We start from the raw sequence: 15,715 nt of genomic DNA, 5'->3' as shown, positions 1-15,715 counted from the left end.
GACAGATCAAGGACCTGCAAGCATAACTTTATTCATTCGTGCAAAAGATAAGAAAGGCCGACTGGTCTTACAATAATGTTGGACATAATCAATACTAGTTGCCCATTACAGTAGCTCAGAAGAAGACTTCAGAGGAGCACAACATTACTCCGAACCCATGGAAACCCTAGAAGGCTCACATTTATTCCACAGCATTATTCTAAAATCCACAGGACATCACTAAGTCGCATCTACGGCTTAGGAGGAACAATAGTTCTAGGATCCCTCTGCAACATGCCAAGATATTCCAGCAGTTCGTTGACAGATCGAGCCACGACATTTACTGGTTTAAAATCTGGTGCCGGTCCTTCAACCACAAGTTTCTGAGGCACCCATACATAGGTAGGATGAGCATCATAGAATAAAACACATCCAGAGAGCTCCCCCCACCGATGAATTAGGGTCTCGAGCCAACTGGGGGCTTTCAAGCTTTGTTGCCATGTCCTCCTCAGATAATTACTAATCGGAACAAACCTCATAGACTCACAGAATGTAACAATCATAATGAGCAATGCTTCGGCTCTTTTCTTGGCGTTTGGTGGATTTTCAAGCCATCGCGCTGCGCTTATAAGCTTCTCACGCCCAAGGGTGACTTCAGTAAGACCTCCTGTTGCGTCGAAGCCAGCTGCGCGTAACAAGGCAGTGTAGTTATGCCCGAAACCAAGAAGTGTTGATTCTTTATCGATGAGGTGCTTATCTCTTCCCTCAATCCCCAGCTCGAACCATTTACCGGCGTCATTCACGCGAAATCCCTGAAAGTAGAGCTGGTCGCATCGGATCCTCAGCCTGACCCTACTCTTTCCATCATTGAAAACCAGTACAATGTCGAACCAAGTGAGCTTCTTCTCAAAATCACGATCCTTTTCGTCGAGTACAGTGATACATACAGGACGATTGCGCGTCCAAGTCTCTGCTAAGTCTTGACGCATCTTCTCAATCTTGCTCACGTAGTTTCCCGCTGTTAGATCATGGCTAAGGCTGATGTCTATGAATTTGATTTCCTTGGCCTCCATTTTCTCACTTCCTGCACTAGATAATTGTATAAAGAATCTTAAAATGAAAATGACCTGATGATTATGTGACTTTGGTTTAGGGGGGGAAAGGTATGGAATGGAATTTAGTCCCACACTGCAAATAGAGTTAGATGATAAATATGTTTGGATTTATGACTCAAGCGGTATTTGATCATTTCGAGTCAATTGGGTACAAATAAATTAGCATAGCCCCCTTGATACCTCAAAGTTTTGATGAGTGGAAGGGATCTTTACAATGATTGCATCTATTCTCAAGTCTTACTAAGGAAAATCATATTGAAAATCATATTGTTAATTAAATGACATACGACAATAATTAAAGAACCAGTGTTAATACCATACCTTCACCTAGTATCTTCAACCCCCTTGAATTTTTGGCTACAGTATTATATGCTTCTTTCTTGTCGCTGTGTTATCTAGGATTAGCAGGGGGGTATTTATAAGTGCTCAGAACCAAACCCTAATAAATTCATGGATGTCATTGTTTTACTTTAACTACACCCACTACCACAAACTTAAACCTTGTGTCCTTCAATGATTCTGCTCTGGCGTCAAACATCGTACATGCATCCAGAGATATTTTTATGTAGAATATGGAGATAAGAATTCACTATTAAAAGAATTGGATAAGAGCATATGCGCATAAAAAACAAAATGGGGTTTCAAAGTCATAAGTTCATACAGTAACCTTTTAATGACACCTTTTGACCAAGGAATTAGATCCTTATCTCCACCTCGTTATTGTTTGACACAAGCTGTCCCTACCTTAATTTATACATATACAAAACAACCAATGAATTTAGGGTTAATTGCACAAAGACCCCCCTGTAGCATCACACTTTTATTTACTCAATTGTGTTCTGATTCTCTGAAGGCCATGTTTGTCCTAGGAGTCTTTCCATATAATCTAAAGATCCATCAGAAAACAGTGTTTTAACTTGGCGTGCGACTTTCTAATGAAGAGGTTAATTGCACATCCAACTACACATTGAAATTTATAGGATTTGAATTTTTTGGCATTTATAAATGAAGAGGTTAATTGCACATCGGACCGCCTGTAGTTCTCTCTTTCATTGATTGTACATAAATTCTTGCTCATACTGTTTCAATTGGCATAACTTGTAATAGTTATACTAGCACATCATCTGCCTCATTAGATTATATCATGTCAAGTAAAATAAGAAAAGAAATAGCATATAACTTAGTTCTTGCAAAATTCTTTGTTCTATAATAAAGTAAGGGTAAGGTGCACTCAAAAAAAATAGAGGGGCAGACAAGACAAATTTGTTTTTTCTTTTTCTTTTTTGGCAAATAGAACCCAAGAATAAAAGAGTGGAAAAATTCACTCAGGGGGTTTATCTATCAAAATCGAACTAAAGGGTAATAAGTTCCAGAGTGTGATACTACAAGGAATCTATATGCAATTAATCCAATATCATAAGACATTGAACCCAGTAGCCTATTGTTTGATATTAGTTGTCCCTACTTCGTTATGTTCAAACAGAAGGCCAGACCAATTTTAAAAAGTAAATATTCAAGACAATGAACCCACTAGCCATAGAAATTTTAATGTTGTCCACTTAGAACACAGTATGACTTTAGATTCCTAGGTCCATGCATCAAACACCTAGGAATCTATATCATGCTAAAGTCAGAAAGAAGCTTGACTTTGATGCACAAAATAGTATCGTTATTTGAAATGAAATAACAATATTCTTCTATTATTCAGATTTGCCTTCACCCTTTTCCTTCTTTTCTAATGAATGACAGACAAGATTGCGCATCAAAGAAATACCCTACCCTTGATTTTTTAACAGACGAGATTTGCCTTCGTCCATTATTTGAGGACAAAAGAGTGTGTGCATTTGGTTTTGTTTAACAGATTTTTGTCGTAGTAAACTATTTGATATTTTTTTATTTAAGTAAATAATTATACCAAGCTCCCAACTTTGGTACTGAATCTGAGTTATAATGTCTAGTCCAACCATATCATATATCTAAGTGAATAAGGTTATATAAACATCCACATGAACACCCAAGATGCAATATATTCTGCTTCTTCACTATAAGTCTAGGGAGACAGAATTTAAAGTTAAAACTTTGGTAAACCAAGAAAGAAAATAAAAACCTGATATTAGCTAACTTCACAGTGTCAAACCTGTTTCGACCTCCTCAAAAGAGAAATTCCAATGATCATAAAATCACTGGTCATAATAATTATAAAAATGAAAGAGAGCACCTAACATGCCAATGGAAGACTCAATTACAATCCTGGATGGCGACGATCACAAATTAAAGTAAATAAGGGAAAAACAACAATACGCATATAAACTAAAATAGTAAAAAAAAGGAAAAAAAATCTTACCAACTGATCAAGGTGCGTGAGGGACAAGTAGGCTTCTATCACCTGTATGCAGTCTCTGTTGGTCGCAAGTTTTTCTCTGAACTTCACCATTTTTGTTATGTAAAGATAGGACATTATGTTGACCGCGAGCTCTTCACATCTTCTGATAATACCTAAAGAGGGAAATAATAGATTAAAATAAAATAACATATTAATTCTTTTTGTAGCAAACTGAGTTTTTACTGAGGCATTAAACTTAAAATATACATATGTCTAATGCATTTTGTACTATATAGTTCTGAGCTAAAGAATCAAATGGTTTTCTATAGTCATCGATTGTTTATATATGCTTTTAAATACAGTAGAAGAAGCAAAAGGTTTTGACAATTAAAAAACGGCTAAATACCCATATTGGTATTTTAATTCCACCCCATTTACCAAGAAGGTATTTTAATTAGGCAAACCCCATATTGGTATTTTAATTCCACCCCATTTACCAAGAAGGTATTTTAATTAGGCAAACCTGTTTTAAGGCATTTTAATTGATTCAACTTACCACCAAGAAGGTATTTTAATTAGGCAAACCTGTTTTAAGGCATTTTAATTGATTCAACTTACCAACAAGGCTATTTTTCTCGTCGGCGACCAGTTTTCTGGCGAGAGCTCGTCACGTGTGTGGCACGTGATGACTTAAACTGTTTTTTAGCTGCTGATGTGGCACGGATTTTCTTACGTGGTAGTGTTTATAAGCTTATTGAACTACTAGAACTGAATACATGTATCTTCTTAGTTATTAACTATACTACCTTCAATGATCTTATTGATGTTTAAAACCACTCCGGCGCCCTTTATTTCCTTAACTGAATGCTATCTATTCGTAAACGGTTTAGAATTTGCTATTACATGCTTGGTATATTTTCATAACAAACCACTGCCTCCTTTAAGTATCTTTTCAACATCTAAATCAATTCAAAACTCTTCAATGCTTAAACTAGTAATAGGTTAATTGCGCTTTAACACCCTAAAGTTTCCTTTGGTGCCTTGAAGTTTAAATTTGTCCAACTGATACTCCAAAGTTTTAAACTATAGTTAATCCCGTTAACAGAGAGCAGGTCAATATACATTAATGTCTTTTTTGTTAATTGTTTCATTTTCTTCTTCTTTTTTCCCTGCAATTTGGTGTTTCTTCCCAGTTTTCCACAAATACCAAAGTTCAATTCCTAAAATTAGGTTAAATTCTGGACAAAAGTATATGTTTTTGTTAATGTTTTTTAAAGTTTTTTTTTTTTTGGTAAATGAAAATTCCATTCATCTTCCAAAACTGAAAGTTTTTGTACATCAATTTCTCAGTAGAACTGAGATAACACTTCTAGTAGCTTATAAACTCAAGTATCTATATAGTACAAATCCATTCCTTGTCCTCTTTCAGATAAGTTCTGTTGAGTATGGTAGTTAGAATGATGAATTTAATCTCCTTGAACAATTTCTCAGCAGGCTTCACTTCTTGTTTGAAGATTTTATTGTTCCTTGCACATCAAATGCTATAAATTGTAGCAGTAAGTGCCATTTTCTTAACTTTTTGTTTGAAGCCATTCCCCCTCAATCTTGAACAATACCAATTCACAATCAAGTCCCAATTACAAGCCCTCCACCTGAATTGTAGCCGATCCATGATCTGTAGCCAAACTTCCCTTGAATATTGACACTCAAAGAAGAGATGATTCCTGCTCTCAATGCCAGTGCATCAACAACATCTATTTTCGTTCACAATTCTCCTTTTAATCAATCTATCTTGTATGAGTAATCGGTCATGAGCTGCTAGCCAACTGACAAATGAGTGTCTGGGTAGGCATGATGTCTCCCACACAGACTTATACCATGGCACTACAGAGGCAGCAGGGGATAGGGTAGAATAAAGTACAGAAAGTTGAATTTTAGAATGCATGAAACAGCTTTGAAGTAGTTGTATCAAGTTGCCAACATTACCATAATCACTCAGAGCTTTATCCCTGACTTTCAAAAAAAATTCCACATCCAAGAATCCCTGCTCTTAGCTTGAATATTCCAGATATCACTGTGCTTTAAATATATGCCATGTATCCACTTGATCCAAAGATTTTCTTTGTTTATATGAATGAGCCACAGAGTTCTTAGAGTTGATGCCATATTCCATATAGGAGTAGAATAGATTCCAAGACCTCCTTGTTTCTTGCATAAACAAGCTTTATCCCATGATATAGGATACATTTTCCGACCCTGGTCAGCTTTCCCCCACAGGAATGATCTACTCATTTCATTAATTTCCCGTAAAACCTTGATAGGCAAGACATAATTAGATGTCCAATAGATTTGAATGCTTAGTATAATGCTTTTGATAATCTGTAACCTGCCAGCATAGGATAGCATCCTGTTTTTCAAGCAAGCTTGGAATTGATTTGATATTCTGGTTAAAAGAGGAGAGCAATCATTATATGTTAACCTTTTGTATATCAAAGGAACTCCCAAGTATTTGATAGGGAAAGCTCCCTCATTAAAATTCAGGATCCTATCAATATGACCTTTAGTGGTTTCATCAACACCCCCCATAGAATACCTTACATTTACCTTGATTTGCTTCCAGTCTAGAAACTGAGCTGCATTCCTTGAAACAATCAAAGAGAAGTTTGACTAAGTAAGAATCACCTTTAGAGAAAAGTAAGAGATCATCCGCAAATATTAGGTGAGTGATCTTATACACACCACAACCAGGATGAAACTTGAAAGCCCTGTTCTCTTTAAGCATCATCAATTTCCTAGAGAGATACTCCATTTCCAAATTAAACAAGTAAGGTGATAAAGAATCACCTTGTCTTAGACCTCTCTCTCCTTAGAAATAACCATGAAGAGAGTCATTCAATGATATGGAGAATCTGGGTGTAGAGATACACACCATAATCCAATTTATGAACTTTACAGGAAACCCAAGGCCAATTAGCATCTCTTTTATGAAGTCCCAGTTAATAGTATCAAAAGCCTTTTTAATGTCTATGCTCAACATAACCCTTGGAGAAATGTGCTTCCTATTATAATTCTTCACAATCTTATTTGCAAGCAGGATATTACTTGAGATATGTCTACCCTTAACAAAGGCAGATTGAGCCTCGTTTATTAGATAACCCATCACTGCTTTAATCCTGTTAGAGAGGATTTTTGAAATTATTTTGTAGAGACGGTTACAACAAGCAATAGGTCTAAAATCAGATGGAGTCTTAAGGCATTTCACTATTGGAACTAAAGTGATGGAAGTAGAGTTAATCATTCCAAGGATTTTCCCAGTTTGAAAAAATTCAGAGATAGCCTTAGTTACCTCATCACCAATAACACTCCAAGTTGATTTGTAGAAGGACACACTAAAACCATCAGGCCCAGGAGCTTTGTTATCATCCATAGAGAAAATTATATTTTTTTTTATTTCATCTCTGGTCACAGCAGAAGATGGGGGGTTTGCTTGAGCTTCATTTAAACAAGGACCATTGCGAATGGTATTATTATCTGATTTGGCAATTGGTGTACTAGAGCCCAGAAGATTCTTGTAAAAATCAACTAGTTCTTGAATGATCATATCCCCATCAGTGATTCTGTCTCCTTCATTATTGTAAATCACCATAACTCTGTTAAGATTCCTTTTAGCTTTGATAGCAGAATGAAAGAAGTTTGAATTCCTGTCACCTTGTAAACACCATTGAATTCTGGACTTTTGCTGGAAGAAAGATAGTTCACACTCAATTAGCTTATTGAGTGAAATTACACAATTTTTTTCCTGAGCAATGAAATCAGGATTTAGAGGACCAGATTGTAGCTTTTTTTAGCATTCTCCAGATTAGCCTTTGCTCTATTAACCTGCTCACTAATGTTGTGATAGCTTTTCTTGTTCAGATCCTTGAGGGCTGTTTTCAATAATTTTAGCTTGCTAGTAACCGAATACATTGCACATCCCGGAATAAGAGTTTGCCAGATAGAGGATACTAAGGATAGGTAATTTTCATGATTGATCCACATCTTGAAGAATCTAAATGGTTTTTTGCCTTGCACACATTCATCATATATAGACACCAAAGCTGGTGAATGATCTGAGCAATTGGGTAATAAGTATTCAACATGACTAGCATTATGTAAATTTAGCCAAGCACCATTTACCAGAGTTCTATCTAGTCTACTCCAAACTTTGGATTTTGCATCTTGTTTATTGTTCCAAGTAAAAAAGCAGCCTTCAGTTTTCAAGTGAGAAAGGTGGCAACTATCAATGAAGTTCCTAAAATCAGTTGTTTCAGCCTCACTAACCATTGCTCCACCAAGTTTGTCCTCCTTTTCAGTTATGGCATTAAAATCACCACTTAGGATCCATAGCTTGTTTCCAATAGCTTGTTGAATTTGTTTTAACTCTGACCAGAGAGATTTCCCATTCTCAACCTGGTTGTAACCATATATAGAAGAAATACGATATTCGATCCTTCCATCTAAAGATTTGGCTGAGCAAGAGATATGCTGAGGAGAGTAGCTGTCAACCTGAATATCCAATGTGTTTGGATCCCATAGTATTAAAATTCTAGTTTTACAAGAATTGAAAACATTTAAAAACCAATTCCAATTGCAAGCAATCTCTTTAGCTATAACTAGAAGTTTGGAAGCCTTAGTTCTAGTTTCAATGAGAGCCATGAAAGAAAGATGGTACTGCTGAATATGAAGCTTAACTGATTGTTGCTTTGAGGACTTGTTTAGCCCTCTAATATTCCAGAAAGAAAAATTCATAGAATTGTGCCTCCCCCTATCTACAGTAGAGGGATCATCGTCTATACCATTAAGATGAGCAAATGAATTCCCTAAATTTGGAAACACTATGAGACCTGATTTTTGCATATGTGATCTTGTCTTGATAGTTTGAAATGCATGCACAGGAATTTCCCCTTTAGAGTAACTTCTGGTATTACCACTACTAGTAGAGCCCCCAAACCCTTTGTCCTGAACACTATGCACATATGAATTATGCTTGCCTGCCATATCTGTCTCAATGTTTGCAGCATCTGAGTTTAGAGCCTGAACATGCACAACATGCACAGCTTTACTTTGGCTATTAGACAATTCCTCACTATTACCCAATTGAGAGATTTGCATTCTAGCACCATTCTCCTTCTGAATTTGAATATGATCTAATTGAGCTCCTATCAAATCAGAATTCTCCCCTTGAAAGTAACTTCTGACATTACCCCTACCAGTAGAGCCCCCAAATCCTTTGTCTTGAACAATATGCACATAATTAGGTGAATTATACTTCCCTACCATATCTGCCCCAATATTTGTAATATCTGAGTTTAAAGTCTGAACATGCACAACATGCACAGCAGTGCTTTGGCTCTTAGACATTTCCTCATTATTTCCTATTTGAGAGACTTGCATTCTAACACCAGTCTCTTTCTGAAATTGAGCATGATCTGATTGAACTCCTGTCATATCAGATTTACCACCCATGTTTCCAGGTATAACCTTTGGAACCCATCTTTGTATTTTAGGGTGTTTTTTACAGTAATTTGTGTCATGCCCTACAAGCTTACAACTATCACACCACTTAGGCTTTAATTCATAGATCACCCTCTGGTTATAAATCCTACCATTAGGTCCATGGATTGGAATAATATCAGGAAGAGAAGAGGGCATGTGAACCTCAACCAAGACCCTTGCATAAGCTAGCCTTTGTTTACAAGCATCAGTGGCAATTGTCTTACCAATATGACTAGCTATTTTAGTTATAGCATTTGAACTCCACAAATTAAGTCTTAGCCCTGGTAGCTGAATCCACAAGGGATAGACATTTTCATTTATCTTTTCGAGATCATCTTCATTAGACCAGGTTTTCAGAAGGAGGGGTCTAGAGCCAAAAAACCACGGGCCATTCACAAGAATGTTCTCCATCTCTACCTTATTTTCGAATTTGAACAAAAACAGACCTGGTTTGAGTAAACACAAATCAAGCGCTGACCAGTGAATCCAAGCTTTATGCACAAAATTTTCCATGGCTTTAAATTTAACATTTAAGCCTAAAACTTGACCAATTAAAGAGAATTGCCAATTTGCATTTCCTTCACTCCATTCCTCCTCACTAAAAGACACAAAATCATTATTATCAAGCTTCACAAAATTCAAATTCATACCATTTCCAGATTTCCTGTTATCCGCAAATAGGCTAACCCAACTTTTCTTGATATTATTGCTCCCAGAATCAAGAATTTCTGGATTCTTTCCTTTATCATCAATGTTTTTTAAAGTTATTATGTAATATATGCTAGTTAGTGTGTCTTTATTAAAGAAAACATTATCTTCATTGAAAATTGAACAAAACAATCCACAATCATGATAACAGCATATGCAAATTGAATGAGAGTTTTTCTTACCAATTTTCACTGCTTTCTGTTGGAAATAGGTGAAGAAATGAATTGGGGTTTATGCAATGTGTTCCATTTTAAATAGATGGAGGACGAAAAAAGGGATTTGGTGGGGAATCTTTTTAAACTAAGAGAATAAAAGTCCAAAAATATCATGAAAACATAAACAGAATTTCCAAGGTATAATTACTTGGACAAATTTAAACTTCATGGTATCAAAGTTAAATTTAAAAATAAAAAAAAGAGTAAAACTTTGGAGTATTAAAGCACAATAAACCCTTAATAATATCAATATGGAAATGCTTTTAATAGTAAAAATTCAGTGTCGTGAAACATGCTTTTAATAATATCAATATAGAATCCAAAACAAAATTTATTTCAATGTAGATTCCCACCACCTCCACCTAAGACATAAATGAAGAGGAAACAACGAGGTTCAGAAAATTGGAGACGGAACCATTTGGAAGTTGCGCGATCGATCGTGGGTGGCGCGGCGGTCGACCGCGGGTGGCGCGGCGGTCGACCGCGAACGTGCACAGCACAGGGAAAAGTCACTGGACTTTTGGCGGTCGACCGCGTCAACTGGCGCGGCGGTCGACCGCGAGACACTGTAATTGGTTTTTGTGTTCTGTCGTTTTCCACGATCGACCGCGATGGGTTCGGCGGTCGACCGCGGGTCGAGTCTAGGCCTAGGCTTGGTTTCCTGTTCTGTTTGGAATTGGTGTTTGCTATAAATACAAACACACGTATTAGGATTTCTTAGCTTTGGTTGGTGATTGAATTTGGGATATTTGGAGCACAAAAAAGATGTATTTTCTGATCTATTGGTTAGGATTTTATTTGGAGAGAATTAGAAATTTGTTGGTGAGATTAATTGATGAGTTCGAGTGATTTGTAATCTCAGTTTGTACTCTCCTTCTCTATTAGTGAAAACACCATCCCCTTCTTACCCCGTGAACGTAGGCAACTTACCGAACCACGTTAAAATTGGTTGTTTGTGTTTGTACCGTTATTTTGCATTATTTGACCTTCTCTCGGTGTTTGTTTGTTTTGGTCTCTCGAAGTACATCGGTTTGGTTTTGGCTTCCGCCACGCACAATAAGTGGTATCAGAGTTTGGACTACGCTTGGGCTAATTGGAGGAGTAGATCGCTTTGGAAGTTTGTCTAGGACTTCAGTTGGTGATAAATGTGAGATTTTTCTTATTTGTGGATCTCGTTTTCGTCGTGTGGAGTGAGATCTTTCGGAGAGCCTTATTAGGGTTTCAGTTGGAGGTAAAAATCTCTTTTTTCAGTTTGGATCTATTCTTTGTTTGTTTCGCATTGTTTTGTTGGTGCTTTGAGAATTATGGCTGAGAAAGAAGGATTTGAGGCTGGGATATTTGATTGTTGATACGGTGCATTGAATTATTGAGAAGTGTCTTGATCTGCATATTGAAGTTCTTTGAGCACATTGGTATGAGCAAAGAGACCGAGGTGGATTTTGGCACTTCTATCCATTGATTGAGAGGTCTTATAGGTGGTGTTCATTCAGGCATTTGGGAGTCTTCTAAGAAGGCATCATTGGAAGGTAATCGATATTTGGTTTCTTTTGTTAACGATTGTTCTAGACATGTTTGGGTTGCAACCATGTCCCGTTTGAATGAAGTCCTAGTAGTCTACAACATGTTGAAGAAGTGTAAGAAAGACAGAAGAATGAAGATACTTCGTTCTTATTTTAGTGAGAAGTACAAAAGAGATCCGTTTCTGTATTCGTGCCGAGCTCACGGCAGTTTGAGACACTTTATTGGAGGGAAAACATTGGGGCAACGAGATGAGATGATATTTTTGATTGGTCGTTCCTTTCTGGAGGAGGACCAGCGTTTGATGTCGAGCATTGATTCTGGTGTTGAGGCTTTGATATGTTTGAGTCATCTTAGTCATAGGTTGTCGACTGCTGCGTTTGGAGATTTAGGATCTGGTAGAGCTGCTTTAGATTTTGGGTTACGTCGGATGTTTGGTTGTCTAACATTTGATCACATCGAGGATGTGAGATTTGATTTGATAGCACATTTGGGATTCAGAGGCTCGTTTGGTTATCAGTTGGGAGCTTCTGATTTTGTTCTGAGCAGGAATATCATATTTGACTCTCAGCAAGTAGAGTGTTGATCAGATCGTTGGGATATCACAGCAGGTGGAGTGTGATGCTACTTCACGTTAGATGAAGATTACTCCACATACTTCAGATCATACTGCATCGTTTGGGATTCCAGCTAAGATGACACAGTTTGGGGATCATTTAGATTTGGATGCAGATGATGAGTTGGTTGATTCGAGTACAGCTGGTGGACATAGTTTTAATTTGGATATGGTCGTTGGTTCATCTCAGTTGGAGGTGTTTGGTTTGTTTCACTTTGGGACCATTGGGAGAGCTAGCCGCAAATTTATTGGTGAAGAGTTGTGAACTCTTTTATTTGATTGAGGGACTTTGGAGGCCATTTGGGGAACTATGTGAAAGCTTGATTCCTTGGACAAAAGGATACGTAGGCAGTCGGTTTTGATGCAGCTGATTTGATGAGTAGATACCGACGTTTAGAGAGTAATCACATTCTCATTTGAGTCTCGACTTGTTGTAGATTGAGTCTGTTATCGTGGTTTTGTTCCACTTCGTACTGGATGCAATAAGTGACATTTATTTTGGTTGGTATCGGCTCAGTTTTGGAAAAACTTCGCCGAGGTAGAGAATTGAAGAGGTAACAACAAGGTTCAAAAAATTGGAGACGGAACAATTTGGAAGCTACGCGGTCGACCGCGAGTGACGCGGCGATTGACCGTGAACGTGCACAGCACAGGGAAAAGTCTTTGGACTTTTGGCAGTCGACCGCGATGGATTCGGCGATCAACCGCGGGTCGGGTTGGGCCTGGGCTTGGTTTCCTGTTTTGTTTGGAATTGGTGTTTGCTATAAATACAAACACACGTATTTGGATTTCTTTAGCTTTGATTGGTGATTGAATTGGGGATATTTGGAGTACAGAAAAGATGTATTTTCTGAGCTATTGGTTAGGGTTTTATTTGGAGAGAATTAGAGATTTGTTTGTGAGATTAATTGATGAGTTCGAGTGATTTGTAATCTCAGTTTGTACTCTTCTTCTCTATTAGTGAAAACATCATCCCCTTCTTGCCCCGTGGACATAGGCAACTTGCCGAACCACGTTAAAATTGGTTGTTCGTGTCTGTGTTGTTATTTTGCATTGTTTGACATTATCTCGGCGTTTGTTTGTTTTGGTTTATTGAAGCACATGGGTTTGGTTTTGGCTTCCGCCGCGCACAACAATAAAATCCATATATAAAAATTCAGAGAATCAAGATGAACAAGATACAGAATAAAGATGAACAGGATTCAGCTTACATCCAAAAGACATGAAATGCGAAAACAGAACCTACCCAATTTCCCTAATTGCCTAAAATGTAATGAAAAACATCCACAATTATGAATGCTTCATCCGAAAACGGCCCATTATTTTATACTTTAATTTGAAAAGGGTCCTCAATGCTACCAAATCCAAGAAAAAGAGAATAAATAGGGACAAGGGTTTATACCTGAATCGTTCCAAAGCCCCAGCTGACGGTGGTACTTGTTGGTTTTCCTTTGCAAAAATCACTAGTGAGAATTTTCTGTGCGACGTGCTTATTCAAGGAAAATTTAGTTTGTCCCCTTCTTTAGACATTAGCTTCTGATTCACCCCCCGAAACTTTGAGGTTTAATATTAGAAATTTAATTGTTTTATGGGTTTTTCTTCATATGCAGCCCTCTGATCTATCTATTTTGCATATTTCTCTCAAAATCTAGATTTTTGCTAATTTCCCTGCAAATCTCCCGTACTGATTTCTTCTACCCGTTAATGTCAATATTACTGATATACCCCTGATTAAATCAATTAACTTATTGACGTAGAATTAGATACAGAAAGTGATATTTGAAAATTGAGAGGTGGGAGGAATAAATTTAGGAGAAGTTGGGGTAAATTATCAGATATCTAAATTTGGAGGTAAAAGATATAAGATTATTTTATTGGAAATTGATGATTACACCTAAATTTTGTTTTTTCTTTTTCGCTTTTTAACTAGAAATTTAAAGGAGGGTAAAATATCACTTTTCAAATCCCGGAAGGATTATCTGGCACTTTTTTTTCCAACTTCTAAGGATATTTAAATAAATCTTGATGAACTGTTCTAGTTAACTTTTTATTAAAAAACTGTTCTAATTTTTTTATTTACTAATGGTTAATTAGGTTATCATTCTATGTAAAAGATTATAAAATTATTTTCTGAGTGGCAAAAAAGGGGATTCATTATCACATTGTTTCATAGATATAATTTTTCTGTTATATGTGATCGACACGAGGATTTAACATCAAGCATGTCATAACTATTCTCATGACTAGAATAGCGTTGTTCTTAGATTAGGCCAGCTGGTTGGAAACTATTTTCTACTTAAGGTAGGGCTGAGCATGGTTCGGTCCAAACCGAAAAAAACGATCGAACCGGCCCGAACCGATCCGAAAAAATCGGTTTTATGAGTATGGCGGTTCGGGTCGGTTTGAAAACTTTTCAACCCGAACCGAGCCGAACCGACCGAATATAGTGCAATACTACTCATTCTGATCTCAAACCCTACCCGACCCGTCTCCAAAGAGTCAAAGACTCAAACCCTAAACTCATTTTCTGAATCATTATGAGTTGAAAACAATATCATTATATTAATTTTTAATGCTTCATAATCTCCTACTTTGTTGATATCTTTTTTTTCTTTAACACAGTTTGTTGTTTGATAAGAAGTTTGATAAAGTTAGAACCGAACAAACCGAACCGAACCGCATCGAACCGACTTGCAACAGTTGGGTTCGGTTTTGAATTATAGGCGGTTCGGTTCGGTTGTTCAAATTTTAGTAAAAACCGAACCGAACCGACCGTTGCACACCCCTAACTTAAGGGCATGTTTGTTTCAAAAAAAAATTATGGAAAAAGCTTGGATTCCATGGTCATTTCTACAAAGCCATGTGACGTTGTACTAGTTTCCACTCATTTCTATACGGTTCTCTTAGGGGGTGTTTGGTTCACCCATTTTATGGAAAAGTTTTGAGAAAATATCAGACAATGGTACTTTTGTAAATAATAGATTTTTGTAGATTTATGTAAACCATGTTTGGTTCAAAAAAAATTATAGAAATATTTTCTATAAATTAGGAAAAAGTGGGGTATTTTATAGAAATCAGTTTCCTCTCCAAATGAGAGGAAATTGCCAAGAAATCTGACAACTTATATTAAAATCATAATTAAGTACATCATTATCATTTTTCATGTGATTTCTCATAGGCACTGTTAGTAATCTATTTTCTATAAAGTGATATCCAATCAAACAAAAGAAAAAGAAAACAACATATTTTCTAATAAGTTAGGAACTTTTTCATGATTTGAACCAAACAAATAAATAGCAAAAAAGAAAAAAAGAAATATAGTACTCTTTGAGTTCTATAAAACTTTTCCTATAAATTTTATACAAATACAAGGAAATTAAAATTTGAGCACTTTTTCTTTTCCTTTTCCTTTTTTTATAAAAATTGAACCGAACAGCCCCTTAGTTTAGTTTGTTTACAACTTAGTTTGTTTACAACTTTGAAACCACAAGAAAAAGTGAGGTAGCTTACTCACATTGGTTGATTGATGTGATTCTAATTTAGGAAAACCCATTTCAAATCTTTTGAAGTGGATTGAAATCATTTCTGAGGTTTCTTTTCTAATTTCCTCTTTTTAGGTTTTTCTAGAAAATGAACCAAGCGGCCATAGAAACTCATTGCACTTCAGAAAGCAAAAGATTTTGGCTCCGTAAAAATAAATAACTAC

General features: G+C 36.5%; 1 protein-coding gene across 6 annotated transcripts; it reads right to left on the bottom strand.

The window, feature by feature from the left end:
- Positions 11–13,495, bottom strand: LOC109835712 (protein synthesis inhibitor I-like). 6 transcript variants are annotated; one of them, XM_020403713.1, is made up of 3 exons: positions 13,412–13,495; positions 3,439–3,590; positions 11–1,076 (listed from the first exon to the last, which is right to left on the bottom strand). In XM_020403713.1, exons 2-3 carry the CDS (start codon positions 3,550–3,552, stop codon positions 231–233), a joined length of 960 nt encoding a protein of 319 aa, XP_020259302.1. In that variant the 5' UTR covers positions 3,553–3,590; positions 13,412–13,495; the 3' UTR covers positions 11–230. The 6 variants fall into 6 exon arrangements, with proteins under 6 accessions (XP_020259302.1, XP_020259306.1, XP_020259307.1 ...); XM_020403717.1 differs by having other exon boundaries at positions 63–1,068; XM_020403718.1 differs by having other exon boundaries at positions 63–1,063.

The sequence above is a fragment of the Asparagus officinalis genome, chromosome 3 (assembly GCF_001876935.1).
Source record: "Asparagus officinalis chromosome 3, Aspof.V1, whole genome shotgun sequence".
NCBI classification, from domain to species: Eukaryota; Viridiplantae; Streptophyta; class Magnoliopsida; order Asparagales; family Asparagaceae; genus Asparagus; species Asparagus officinalis.
This window is presented reverse-complemented; position numbering and strand designations above follow the sequence as displayed.

Coding starts and splice junctions, on each gene's coding strand:
- LOC109835712 (XM_020403713.1), bottom strand. CDS start 3,552: ATGTCCTATCTTTACATAACAAAAATGGTGAAGTTCAGAGAAAAACTT. Junction 1,077..3,438: donor TCACGCACCTTGATCAGTTG/GTAAGATTTTTT, acceptor TTCTTTATACAA/TTATCTAGTGCAGGAAGTGA.